The sequence below is a fragment of the Hippocampus guttulatus genome, chromosome 3 (assembly GCF_054856545.1).
Source record: "Hippocampus guttulatus isolate MCC_2025c chromosome 3, RoL_Hgut_1.0, whole genome shotgun sequence".
NCBI lineage: Eukaryota > Metazoa > Chordata > Actinopteri > Syngnathiformes > Syngnathidae > Hippocampus > Hippocampus guttulatus.
Genome location: NC_141263.1, coordinates 10,982,951 through 10,995,975, shown reverse-complemented (window position 1 = coordinate 10,995,975; position 13,025 = coordinate 10,982,951). Strand labels below are relative to the sequence as shown.

Sequence of the window (13,025 nt, the reverse complement as noted above, 5' to 3'; positions counted from 1 at the left end):
TTGCTATCTCTGCTAAGTACAATACACTAAAACACAGAGGTCACATTCTCCAACCAGTCGGACAGGTTCCAGCACTTGTGGTTGAAACAGTTTGTTTGTTGCGCCACCCACTTGCTTGTATGAACATGCCCCTCATTGTGCAGTGACTTGAGTTAACTACTATAAATCTTGTGAAATTTGGCACTTTTTGTCAGTGGTGTAACTTTTAAACACATGCCAGGCCTTATTACATGTGATGAGAGTCTCTTGATAGAGGTCATTTCCAAACCAAAGTGGTTAACATTATGGAGGGGGGCTGTGCAGGCCAAGACACATCTGGTGGGTGGGACAAGAATGCTACCTGTTCAGCGAGATCGACTGTGATTGGCTCTTGGAAGCTGTCAATCAATAACCAAATCCAGGCTGAAGCGGCTCACCTGAAAGCGGCACGCAGATTAATGAAGACGGGTTTCGGTGTTGTCCTTGCTTTCCACAAGGCCACAGTCCAAGTCAACTTTCTGGCCATGGAGACAAGAATTTTCAGCATCACACTTCTTTATCTGAGTGAGTCATTGCGCGCACCAAATATTTTTAAGCGGACATACCTGTATTCGTTTGTGCTAATTATAAAACATTTGCTTTGTCCAAGGTTATTTGTCCTATACAGTGTTTGTGTATTTACTGGACCAGTCAAATCGTCCCAAATTATAAACCCCATTGTCTTTAAAATGGTTTCAATCCATATGTTTTTCTGTCTCCGTTTGATGTATTAAAAGCTAATATGGTAATAAAACGAGGAAACGCCCAACATGGCTGTTTCCCTTTTGCTCGACAAAGTACACAGGCTGTGTTTCCAGTCACACGATATCCTCTGTTTGGAGAACCATATAGAATCCACCATTTTGTCATAGTGTTGTTCAGGTACAGCATGTAGTGAACATAAGGGGAGGGGGGGGGGGGGGGTTCCCGGTATTTCTCACACACTATAGCAGGGATTTCAAACATATGACCGGCGGGCCGGAAGCGGCCCCCAAGGAGGTTCGATCTGGCCCGCAGGATAATTGTGAAAAAATGCATTCAAGACACAGAATGAATATTTTTTATAAAATGCAATTCATGCATTATCCGCTAAAGGGCACACTCTTTTGATCAGAGTAGAAGACAACATTGTTTTGATCAGAGAAGAAAACAGCAGTCTCAGTCTGTCACTGAGACAGACCCAACATAGCAGACTGTATCAATGCGCCAATGCTTCTTTATACAAAAACAAAGGAAAGACATGATATTTCGGTTATGTATAGCAGAGTATGGTATAATGTTAATGGGCCGGCCCACTTGACATCTACCGAGTCCGTATGTGGCCCATAATGTGGAATGAGTTTGACACCCCTGCTCTATAGCCTACTTAATTGTAGACGAGATACCATTAAAAAAAAAAAGAGACTGGTGAAATTACTATTCCAACTTCTGTACTTAAGTGGAAAAAAAAAGAAATGCCTTGAATAGGGCCTTTTTATCTGGTCAATTATATCTGGTTTGATAACTTTATACAAAGAAAAAACTCTCCCCACAAATTATTTTTCCTCTTTTTACGTTTCGGTAGCTAAAATCTGACAGGATAATCGGAACTGAACTGTCCTGCATGAGCAAAACAAATCAACAGTAAACAAAATACTTTCCACTCTTTGTGTGTGTGTGTGTGTGTGTGTGTGTGTGTGTGTGTGTGTGTGTGTGTGTGTGTGTGTGTGTGTGTGTGTTGAGCTTATTTACAGTTAGCTACATAAGGAGGAAGCTGCTGAATTCACCTACTGTCACCTACTTGTAAAAGTGTTTGTTCTCATGGTGTTCAAAAACAATTTTAAATAATCTGTTTACTGTTTTGACATCATTACAGCGGTGATGTGTGTTGGTGCCTTGCAAGTGAGCATCCCAGAAGATCGCTATGAGTATGCCAGAAGTGACAACGTAACGTTGCCATGCTCGTTTCAATCTACATTCACCAGTCCACCACTAGTAGTCATCAGCTGGTCTGTGGAAGGATTAGAAGCTAATGCTGATGAGGTTTGTTCTTTATCAAGCTATCTTACTGTCTCTCAAAGCAATAAGTAGACAATTTTGTCTTTGTCCACTTTTATTCATCAGCCCTCGTTCAAATGTACTTTCCCCTTTCGGTTCGTTTATGGCTTCAAATTATTGTTTGCATTTTTTAAGTTTGTTTTATTTTGCACCATTTTACTTCAGAAAGCATAAAACGAACATCAATTGACATTAATTAAAAACTGACATTAATTTTAAAAAAAATCATTTATTTTTATTTTTTACACTCCAAACCTAAGAATGTATAGATTTGATGTTCTCAGTACTACAGTATTTGACATTTTTTGTTTGTTAGTTAATTATTGGTAATTGTAAAGTTCTTTTACAGTGGAGGGTGCTTCCACTCCTTAAATTGAAAAGTAACTCTTCTCTGCTGTAGTCAGCTGAGGGAATCGTCACCTCTTGAAATCAGACCTGTTCCATTCATCCATTCAACTGCAGAAGATTCATTAGACATATCCAAATTCTTTTTGATATATTCCAGTAAAAAACAAGGAGTTTAAAAATGTACTTTTTATGCGTTTCAATTGGCCAAAGGTTGATGTCATGGAGTCAGAAAGTGAAAATTGAAATAAACTCAGCTGCATATTATTGAAAAAAGCTGGTAATGACAAAATTGAACAAAAATCATCCCCTGGTTTAAAAAAAAAGGAAGCCAGGTGAACATAAATCACCACTAGTGTGATAACCAATGTGATGTTTATTTGAACAGAAAGTGATTGCCACTTATTACTCTGCTGGTGCATTGACGGACATCAAAGAAGCCTACAAAAAACGTGTGTCAATGGATGTGGACCTGGCTACAGGAAAAAGCAACTTGAAAATTTCCTCGATCACACTTGCGGACAATAAAGAATTTGAGTGCCGCGTCCAGATCCCAGGCGACACGGAGGGCACGCTTTTCGACACTGTTCGCTTGGTGGTTCTAGGTAACATTTTTCCACTGGATGGAAAAGAAATCTGCATCACATACCATCTATGCCTTTTTTTCATTAGGTGCCGTTTTTTTTCACTATGTAACAATGTGCCATTTCTTTAAATGTGTGTTGTTGTTTTTTTAGTGGCTCCATCGACACCCATCTGTAAGATCCAGGGGAAACCACAATATGGCCAGAACATCAACCTGACCTGCCACTCAGAGGAAGGCTCACCACCACCCAAATATGAGTGGACCAGTCTTAATCCGCGCAGTGTTCCCCATAAGAAAGATCCAAGGACTACGGACAGTAATTACACAATATACCTTCAATTCTCGTACTGTTATCTTACTACCACCTGTATCTAGCTAAAATTAGGATGACCAACAAATGATTGGCATGTTATGTTTACCACATGAAATGGGAAAAAAGTGAATCACATCCATGGAGGAGGGTGAGGGAAAGGGAGAGGGTGAGCGTAAGCGAGAGAGATTACAAGTGCATTCTCTGGTTGTGTCGTTTTTGTCAGTTGGTGGCATCCTGTCTCTCTTCAACATCACCAAAGAGACATCAGGATACTACACCTGTACCTCAAGCAACAAGATCCGTTCTGCCAGCTGCAACATCACCCTCACAGTCATGCCAGGTAGGAAACTCCTTTGCCGTTCCTGCAGGTTCGTTTCTCCAAATAAACTTTTTTTTTTGAAAGGGGCGGGGGGGGGGGGGGGGTCACAGTGCATTATCATACCCTTCCCTCCTTCACTAGTGTGTCTTCCACTCTGCCTGTGTAGCATCCATGAACATCGGCTCCACAGCAGGAATAATTGCAGGAGTTGTCGCGTTGCTGATCATCCTGGTCGTCATCATCTACTGCGTGTGCTGCCGCAAGAAGAAAGAGGAAGAGGAGGAATACGCAATGGGGTAAAGTTTTGTTTTGTTTTTTCCTTCTCGTGGGCACGCTCAAGATAAATTTAATTAGACAATAGAGGCGGCACAGTGATAAACTGGTTAGCATGCCCGCCTCACAGGTCATGGGTTTGATTCCTGTGTGGGGTTGTGCGTGTTCTCCCTGTGCCTGTGTTGGTTTTCTCTGGGTACTCTGGTTTAGAGGTCAATAAAAGGTATGAATTTTCCCAAAGGTAGTGCTTTCGACTCGACCGGCCATTTGCTGTAATGCGTCTTAATTATATCTTTGGATCTCTCTTGGTGCTTAGCGTGACAGACATGCCCAAAATGTATGGCCAACCTCAAGTGAAAGGTCGTCATGTGTTGAAAAGTTATTGACGACGGGCCGTCATGCGTCGAAACATAATGTGCAGTCACATGCCGAAAAACGATTGTCGACGGGTTGGCGGCCGGAATGCCCGTGACCGGCCTGGAAATCCACTGGCTGTTGAAATTCCCGATGGCCACCCCGTCCCTGGGTGTTGGCATAGCATAAGCCATGATCACTGGCTCCATGACAGTGAAAAAAGTCCATTATCACAAAAGGCGGATGGGTCAGAGAAAGTTGACAAAGCCGTGCTAAGCTGCAGTCACCAAAGCACTGAGATAAGATGTCGGATGATTCAGTGCACTTGTCACATAGGTCTGTCTGGAACTGCTATACAGCATAGAGTAAGAAATTTTGAACAGCAAAATAGCAGGCAACTTGTAACAAGTTGACGTTACATGGGCCAGCTCTCCGGATTCTCAAAGCACTTGACAAATTAGACTGATATGGCAAAACATACAGGCTGAAATCTGATTAGACAAAAATAAATAAATACATACATACACACTAGAAGCAGTGCAGCCAAATGAAACGCTACAGAATGAACATTTGTCAAAGCAAACAATTTCAGTCACGTGACATTGTTGTATTGACTTTTCAGAGTTCGTGAGGAAGGGCCCCCTGACAAAGTGCCTGACAGGAACGGAGCTGAGAGGTCAGTGGATAGACATGTCGACGACGACGATGAGTCCAGTGTGAGGGCCCCACTTCGGGAGCAGGACAAGAGACGACGCGAACGTGACGACAGCCCACGAGGGGATTCCGACGATCGCCGTAATGACTACAACGACCGTCGCAGGTATGACGACGATCGCCGTAGCGAATACGACGATCGCCATAGCGACTACGACGACCGTCAGAGCGATTACACCGGTCGGCGGAGCGACTATTCAGATGTACGTGACCATGAGCGCTATGACGACGATGATGATCGCCATGGCAACCGTACAGATCCCCGCGATAGGTACCATGATCGCTACGATGATGACAATGACGGCGACAGAGATCGGCGCTACCGTGATGACCACCGCTACGATGAACCTTATGATGCTCGGGACAGGCCTCCTCCTGTTCCATCCGATAAGCCGCGCAGAAGAGATGACTAAGCCTCCCGGGTGCATTGATCACCCTCCTTCATCTTGATGGCCCCCCTCCCCTACAGGACTTTCACACTGTCGGAACTCATTCGGAATCAGTTTAAAAGGTGAGGCTGTCATTTTTATCCCTGATATGGGCTTGCCACTTTCCTGGGCTGATTAAAATATTGACAACTACAAACAACCCACGGAATTGGTATCCAATCTATATAACATTTATTCTTGGCTAAATGCTAAAGGTGGGGTGGCAAACTACATAAAGTTTCTGGAAAATTCCAATGGGAATTCAAGAGAGGGAATTTTGGACAATGAGCCCTGCCATGAATCGAAAGTCTGCAAGTAATGGAGTCAAAACACAATTTTGGTTGAAATGAAAATCATCAACATAGTTCTTTTGAACTAAAAAATAATATCCATACTGAACGGCAAATTTGCTGAGCTTCACGCTATTCCAACTTGGTATCTTTAAATTGGAATGAGAATTTGCAGGAAATTAAAAGTAATTGAACAGACATCTCTGTGTTGGAACTCTGAAGCCAGTTTGACTTCTATACAGACGAAAATAGTGCTTCGCCATTGTCTTGTGGCACGTTGGTGTCAAGGAAATGCCTTTTCTTTTTACTGTGGCTCCTTAAAACGCATCTTACTGTGAGCGTCTACCTCGACTTGTTTTGTATCATCTCAACAATGGCTACACTGACATCTCTCTTATATTGCCATGCATTTTCTAGTGTGTTTTCCCTTATTAGGGTCATAAGTCCGTGCAAGTAGTTGTATTACTCCAATGAGAGAAAATGCTATAGTCTATTTCCCTAGTTTGAATTTTTCACACATGCTAACCCACAAAACAGAATTCCATGTATCCTTAAGTCCCATATATTCAGATCTTTTAAAAACAAATTGCTAATTGTTATGTGAGTGTATCCGTAAATAACTTTTTTTTTTTGTTAGCATACTCTATGCAGGATTTTAGTGTTCTTGGCTGAGGCCTGTGTGTTACGTTTCACATGTGTGAGTGTAATTTTACTGCAGTTTGGCCACATTCCAGAGTGGCAAAGCTTTCACGTTCTCTGCCACTGTGATTAAACATGGGTGTAGTGTATTTCTAGTTAGACGCTGTTGGGATACAATGAATAGCATGTGTCTGTCATTTTATTTGGGTGCAAGTCTCTCAGAAAGGCTAGCATTGTTTTTATAGACTTGTTTTATATGGAAATAGTTTTGTAATTCAGCTTTAGTAAATATGTTTTCCACATGCCGCATGCTGTGTAATGTTTTGTAAAACTCCTGTTTGTAAATCTTATTCCATATGAAATAAAATCAGGCTGAAAGACTTACTGGTAATCTTGATAATTGAATCTGGAACACTAGAGGGCAGTACCTCATGTCTAATGTAAGTACTCTATTTCAAATGGTCAATAAGCCACTTGCTGAAATCCTCTGCGCATGCCTCAGAATGGAGGTGAAAAAAGAGGCTACCAAACAAGCATTTTTGCATGACAATACATCGATGCATGCCTAATTGTAGGCCTTAAAGCTTGCAGGCATTGTTTCAAAAGTTTTAAGCCTCATGTGACAAAATGCCAGGTGCGCTTTGTGCGATGTTTTACTGCTATCATGGAATTGAGAGGCTTGAAAGTTGGTGTAAAAACACCCTCACAAAGCATTGTAAACCCCCATTCATTTGTCCCAATTTCCCGACAGAAAACTAGACCCAGACGGACAAATTTTGATTTCTTGAACACAATCATTCACGTTTATTTGAAACTGATAGGGAACACACAAAGGCTAAGTACGGTAAGCAAACTACCCGAGAGCTAAACGAATGACACGTAATCAGCCTGACAGAAGTAGATGTTCTCATCACTCTCACTTTTTACCTCTAAACGTTTCCATGTTTCAGTATTTGAACTTTTGGCTTACTTGATTAGATTTTAGCCAATCGTAAATTGGCGCGGGTAACACTACGAGCCCTAACGAGTCGGCTTGTGTCAAGCGCTGTCATATTCTCCTCAACCCTACAAGTAGCACCTAATAGTTTTGTCTATCTGGTGATGGTTTTTGATGCCAGCGTTACACAACTAGTGCGCAGACATATCACCGAGGACTGGAGTAAAACTTTCCTGGCAAGACGGTCATTCATACTGAGTCCTTTTTTTCAGATATCAAAGAAATGATCATTAATCCACTATCTTGAATTCCATGTACGAGCACGCATTTTGCCCTCACTAAAAGTCCAACTTTGGCACTGTAGTAGAACAACTACATTTCACGAGTTGCATTAATTGACAATTACTACTAGTGAAGCCCGAGAGGTTGAAGAGGAATTATTGTGATTTACTATTTTCTTTGTTGCTTTCTAATCAAACCCACTTTTGTGAGGATTCTCCAGAGAACATGTTTTCCATCAAAAAGGAACAGTTATCTCATATCTTTGTTGCTAGCACCATTTAAAAGGTCAGGCTGAGGACACCAGGGGGACTGGTCTGTCTCCCAACAGATGCCAACCTTTATGACCATCACCAGGATCACACTGGATTTTGCCTTCTTTTAAGCTGTTTTACATGAAGGTATGACTCTCCACCTCTCATACTGTTGACTTGACTTGACTCTCATTTGCATATTGCTTCTATATATTCTTCTTGTCTATCTTTTGAAGGGTGCTCTGACCACATCAAAAGGTTACAGAATCGATTTGTAGTGTGTTGCGTTAAAATGGAACAAAATATGTCATAGTGTTTGGTCTTTATTCGACCTTTTAGAGAGAGAAAAGAACCTGTGTGAGAAGAATCGACCAATGGCCGAATCCTCATTTGCAATGTTAACTCGTACATTTACAGTATGTCACTTCTAGCACGAGGCGGCCCGGTGGGCGACTGGTTAGCGTGTCGACCTCACAGTGCAGAGGTACTGGGTTCGATTCCAGCTCCGGCCTCCCTGTGTGGAGTTTGCATGTTCTCCCCCTGCCTGCGTGGGTTTTCTCCGGGTACTCCGGTTTCCTCCCACATTCCAAAAACATGCATGACAAGTTGATTGAACACTCAAAATTGTCCCTATGGGTGAGTGTGAGCGCGGATGGATTTTCATCTCTGTGCGCTGTGATTGGCTGGCAACTGCTTCAGAGTGTCCCCCACCTACTGCCCGAAGACAGCTGGGATAGGCTCCAGCCCACCCCGCGACTCTTGTGAGGATAAAGCAGATCAGAAAACGGATGGATGGACGGACTTCTAGCACTAGTAGCCAGCACTTGTCAAATATTGTGCAGTTTTGCATGTTACTATCCATTAAGCTGTTTCAGCAAGTAAAGTTTTTAAACAAGTGCTAACTGCATGTTACTGGTGAGTCACAACTATGCATTGACATAATTTTACTAGTTCACATTTAGGGGCAGTACTAGTAGGGTGACTGCACACTTTTGCCTAACTAGCATAATATTGTCCTACCAGTGTAGAGAAATGTCATACAGCTCGTGGGAGTAATGGAGTAGCAAGAGAATTGTTCGAATAGTCTGCTGACTTGTCTTACTAGCAACCAGGGGCGGTTCTGGATCAATTTCACTGAGGGGGCCGGGCTGGGGCCAGGGGTTTTGATGGGGGGGCACATTCAACCCAGGGCTAAAAAGACAGATTCGAAATCTTATTTGACTTTTTATTTCTTCAGACTTTGAAATTGTAGTCATAACATTACAGTGATGAGAAAAAAACAGTATTAGGCGGGCTAAAATGTCTGCAAGCGTAACAATACGTCTGTTGAGAATATTCAAGCCAGGGGATGATATGGTACCAGCCTGCCGGGGACATAAATTGCAAATACACTGAAGCTAGATGTTTTACATGCATATAATTATCCAAATTTTAAAAGGCAATGTCTTATATATTGTAATATCTGTTTCTTGTATTTGTGTGACGTCATAGGGAGGGGAGGAGCCAGGTTGGGGGAATATTGGCTCCGGTGGGGAGTCTGAGTGAGGAGCGCATGGGCGTGAGTTGTGGCGAACAGCAACTCCTTTGAATGCGTGTGTTTATTACTTATTTTGTTATTAAAAATGATTAATAGTATCAGCGACTGCGAGCATCCTTCTCTCCGCTACTGAAGGGCATTACATTGGTGTCAGAAGTTTTGGATTCGCCCGTCGCACTCCCGTTTTTGCGTAAGGATGTTCGGCGACTCCGGTACTCCGCGGAAGGTGAAGGAAGAGGTCGTTCCGTGCGGCGATCCCGTTACCCGGCGGACGGTAAAGGATGAAGCCGTACCGTGCGTGATTGATATGCCTGAGTCGAGTTGCAACGGGCGCGGTCGCCATGAAGCTGTTGATTCGCGCCAAAATGAGCACGGGCCCGCCAAAACGGAGTTACGCCATGACGTAGCGGCAGGTGCCGCCGCCATCGCAACGGACGTAAACATGCATGGCGGCGCCCTTGGGCTCGCGTGGCCCTCCATGAAAGCTCTTAAATTCTCCGGGAAAGGGAGTTGGGAGGCTTATAGAGCACAGTTCGAGTTGGTGGCCAACGCAGCGGATTGGTCGGACAAGGTGAAAGCAGTGCAGTTAGCGCTTTCGCTGATGGAGGAGGCTACATCCTGTCTGCTGCTGCTGAGCCCCGGAGAGAGACTCGATTACAGCGCCCTGGTGGGTGCTTTGCAGAGGCGCTTTGGGGAGTTTAATTTGAGGGACTCTTTGCGCTGTGAGTTCAAGCAGCGGGATCGACATCCCGGTGAGCCACTCCGTTGTCTTGCTCATGTGATCGAGAGCCTGGGTCGGCGCGCATATGCTGGAATGCCAAATGAGATCCAAAATGAACTGATACGCGATCAGTTCATCAAAGCTCTCAGACCGGATGAGCTGCGCCTGCACGTCCAGCTTGCCCACCTGGCAGCCCTGGGAGAGGCACTCTCTCTCGCTACTGAGTGGGAGATTGCAACCAAGGGGGCGCTACAGACATCCGCCTGCCCCGTTTTGGCCACCTCGTTGTCGGAAGGGGAGGAGCCCAGGCCAGCGTGGTTGGAGGAGCTGGACGGACGTGGGGGACCCCAGTCATGTTCGTGTGCAGATTGGGGACGTTTCCTGTACAGCCCTGGTGGACACTGGGTCTTCAGCCACAATTGTGAGGCCTGACGTTGTTCCAGTAGGGACCGTCTTAACATCGACCTTTACAAAACTGAGGACCGTGACCGGTGAAACAGCCGAGATGAGAGGCAAAGGGACATTTTTGTTCGTCCTGGGGGGTCTTTCGACAACCCACTCAGCTTGGGTAGCTGACGTGAGTGATCCCTGTATTCTTGGACGGGACTTTTTAAAAGCTGCGAAATGTGTGGTGGACTTGGGAGCTGGGGTGCTCACCCTGCCGAGTGGTCAGCATGTAGGGCTGATCCTGGCGTCTAGGCAGGGTACTCCGGGGGTGGCCGTCAACAATGCAGACCCTGCAGCGGAGAACACAGATGTGCGGATGACCGGACCCAGCCTGTCCAATGCAGCAGCAGCAGCGCTGACTCCTCGACAGTCGACGGTAGATCGGGTAGAGTCCGCTCGCCCCGTGATGGACTGCTCACTGGCGGGGCCAATGACATCCAGCCCAGCCACATCAGTGGAGTTAACCCCGGGTCGGCCAACAGAGAACCGGACTGGGGCTATCCGGTCCATTTGGGAGAAGAACTGTGACGGCTTGGATGTCGAGCAGCGTGAGCAGCTGTGGCAGGTACTCTGGGACTTTGAGAACATCTTTGCCCTCAGTGAGAATGAGGTGGGCCTCACTCACTTGGTTGAGCACCACATCGACACCGGTGACGCGCGACCAGTAAAGGTTCGGCCCCGACGCCTGCCTCTGGCCCAGCAGGAGGCCGCGGATCAGGAGATCCGTGCCATGCTCGAGGCAGGGATCATAGAGCCTTCCGATAGTCCGTGGGCGTCTGGCGTGGTCATGGTCCCCCGGAAAAAGAGCACCAGACCACGGTTCTGTGTAGACTACAGGCCGCTCAATAAGGTGACAAAGAAGGACTGCTACCCGCTCCCACGGATAGACGAGACATTGGATTTGGTCTCAGGCTCCGCGTGGTTCTCATCACTCGACCTGCGCAGTGGCTACTGGCAAGTCCCCATCACCACGGAGTCCAGACCCAAGACGGCATTCTGCACCACCCGAGGACACTGGCAGTTTAAGGTCATGAGTTTCGGACTATGCAATGCACCAGGAACATTTGAGCGTTTGATGGACACAGTGCTCTCGAACATTCCGAGGCAAAGGTGCCTGGTGTATTTGGATGATGTCCTCGTCCATGGTGGGTCTTTTCAGGCTGCAATGGAGTCTCTGAGACTGGTGCTGGGAAGAATTGCAGCGGCTGGGCTGAAACTGCACCCAGAAAAGTGCCACTTTATGCAGCGGGAGGTGGAGTTCCTGGGCCACCGAGTGAACGGTGAGGGCATCAGCACGCTGGAGGAGAAGGTCCGCACCATTAAAGATTGGCCAGTACCAAGGGACCAGAAGCAGTTGAAAAGCTTCTTGGGGCTGGCCTCGTACTACAGACGGTTCGTGAAGGGATTCTCTTGCATCGGGGCGCCCTTGTTCCACCTCCTTAAAGACAACCAACCCTACCTCTGGATGCCGGATTGTCAGGAGGCGTTCTGCAGCCTAAAAAGAGCCCTCATGAATGCTCCTGTTCTCACCCCGCCAGATCCAGCCTTACCTTTTGTGCTGGACACGGACGCAAGTAATGTCGGCATGGGGGCGGTGTTGTCACAGGTGGGGCCGGAAGGTGAGCGAGTGGTGGCCTATTTCAGCCGCACTTTCAACAAGAGTGAACGACGCTACTGTGTTACCAGACGTGAACTGTTAGCAGTTGTTTTGGCTACACGCCATTTCAAGTATTACCTGTGTGGCGTGCCTTTCACCATCAGGACAGATCACGCCACACTACAGTGGCTGATGTCATTCAAGGAACCAGAAGGCCAAGTAGCACAGTGGCTGGAGGAGCTGCAGGCGTTCCACTTCACAGTGGTACATCGGGCTGGGGCTCAACATGCCAATGCGGACGCCCTTTCCCGGCGGCCATGTTCTGTTAGTGGCTGCAGCTACTGCGACCGGCGGGATGCCAGGGAGTTGGAGCTGCGTGGGGAAGCGACTGCTGCTGGACCGTCATGCTGCACCTTGGAGGCTGTGGACACTACAGAGTGGGCTGCCAAGCAGGAAGAGGACCGTGATCTCAACCCTGTGCGACAGTGGGTCCAGAGTGGCAGGAGGCCACCCTGGGAAGGAGTGATGGGACTCTCCGCTGCCACCAAAGGCTTTTGGAGCAAGTTTGCTGTGTTACGCATGAAGGACGGCGTGTTGCAGCGTGCCTGGAAGGAACCAGCCACCGTGGAGGAGAGATGGCAGGTGGTAGTGCCCGGAGCTCTTAAAGAGATGGTGCTGAGAGCATGCCATGGGAGCACCGGCTCAGGACACTTTGGCAGCACCAAGACCCTCCGACGGCTGCGCCAAGGGTTCTATTGGGGTCAGCATCGACGGGACGTAGAGGACTTCTGCTGGCGCTGTGACGAGTGTGCGGCCTACAAGGGACCTCAAGACCAATTGCACGCACCGCTTCAGCAACAGAGGGTTGGGGCGCCCATGGAGAGGGTCGCTGTGGACATTATGGGCCCTTTCCCCGTGACGGACAGAGGGAACCGTT

General features: G+C 46.6%; 1 protein-coding gene across 1 annotated transcript; it reads left to right on the top strand.

The window, feature by feature from the left end:
• Positions 1-380: 380 nt before the first annotated feature.
• LOC147207461 (coxsackievirus and adenovirus receptor homolog) lies at positions 381-6,700 on the top strand. The gene is made up of 7 exons (XM_086107228.1): positions 381-543; positions 1,874-2,040; positions 2,789-3,005; positions 3,138-3,302; positions 3,523-3,639; positions 3,785-3,914; positions 4,868-6,700. The coding sequence occupies exons 1-7, from the start codon at positions 438-440 to the stop codon at positions 5,370-5,372; spliced, it is 1,407 nt and encodes a 468-aa protein (XP_085963354.1). The 5' UTR covers positions 381-437; the 3' UTR covers positions 5,373-6,700.
• Positions 6,701-13,025: the final 6,325 nt, after the last annotated feature.

Bases quoted from the DNA above. Each gene is read 5' to 3' on its own strand.
- LOC147207461 (XM_086107228.1), top strand. From the start codon at position 438: ATGAAGACGGGTTTCGGTGTTGTCCTTGCTTTCCACAAGGCCACAGTC. The intron at 3,303-3,522 runs GTAATTACACAA...CGTTTTTGTCAG, and splicing joins AGATCCAAGGACTACGGACA to TTGGTGGCATCCTGTCTCTC. The intron at 3,915-4,867 runs GTAAAGTTTTGT...TTGACTTTTCAG, and splicing joins GAGGAGGAATACGCAATGGG to AGTTCGTGAGGAAGGGCCCC.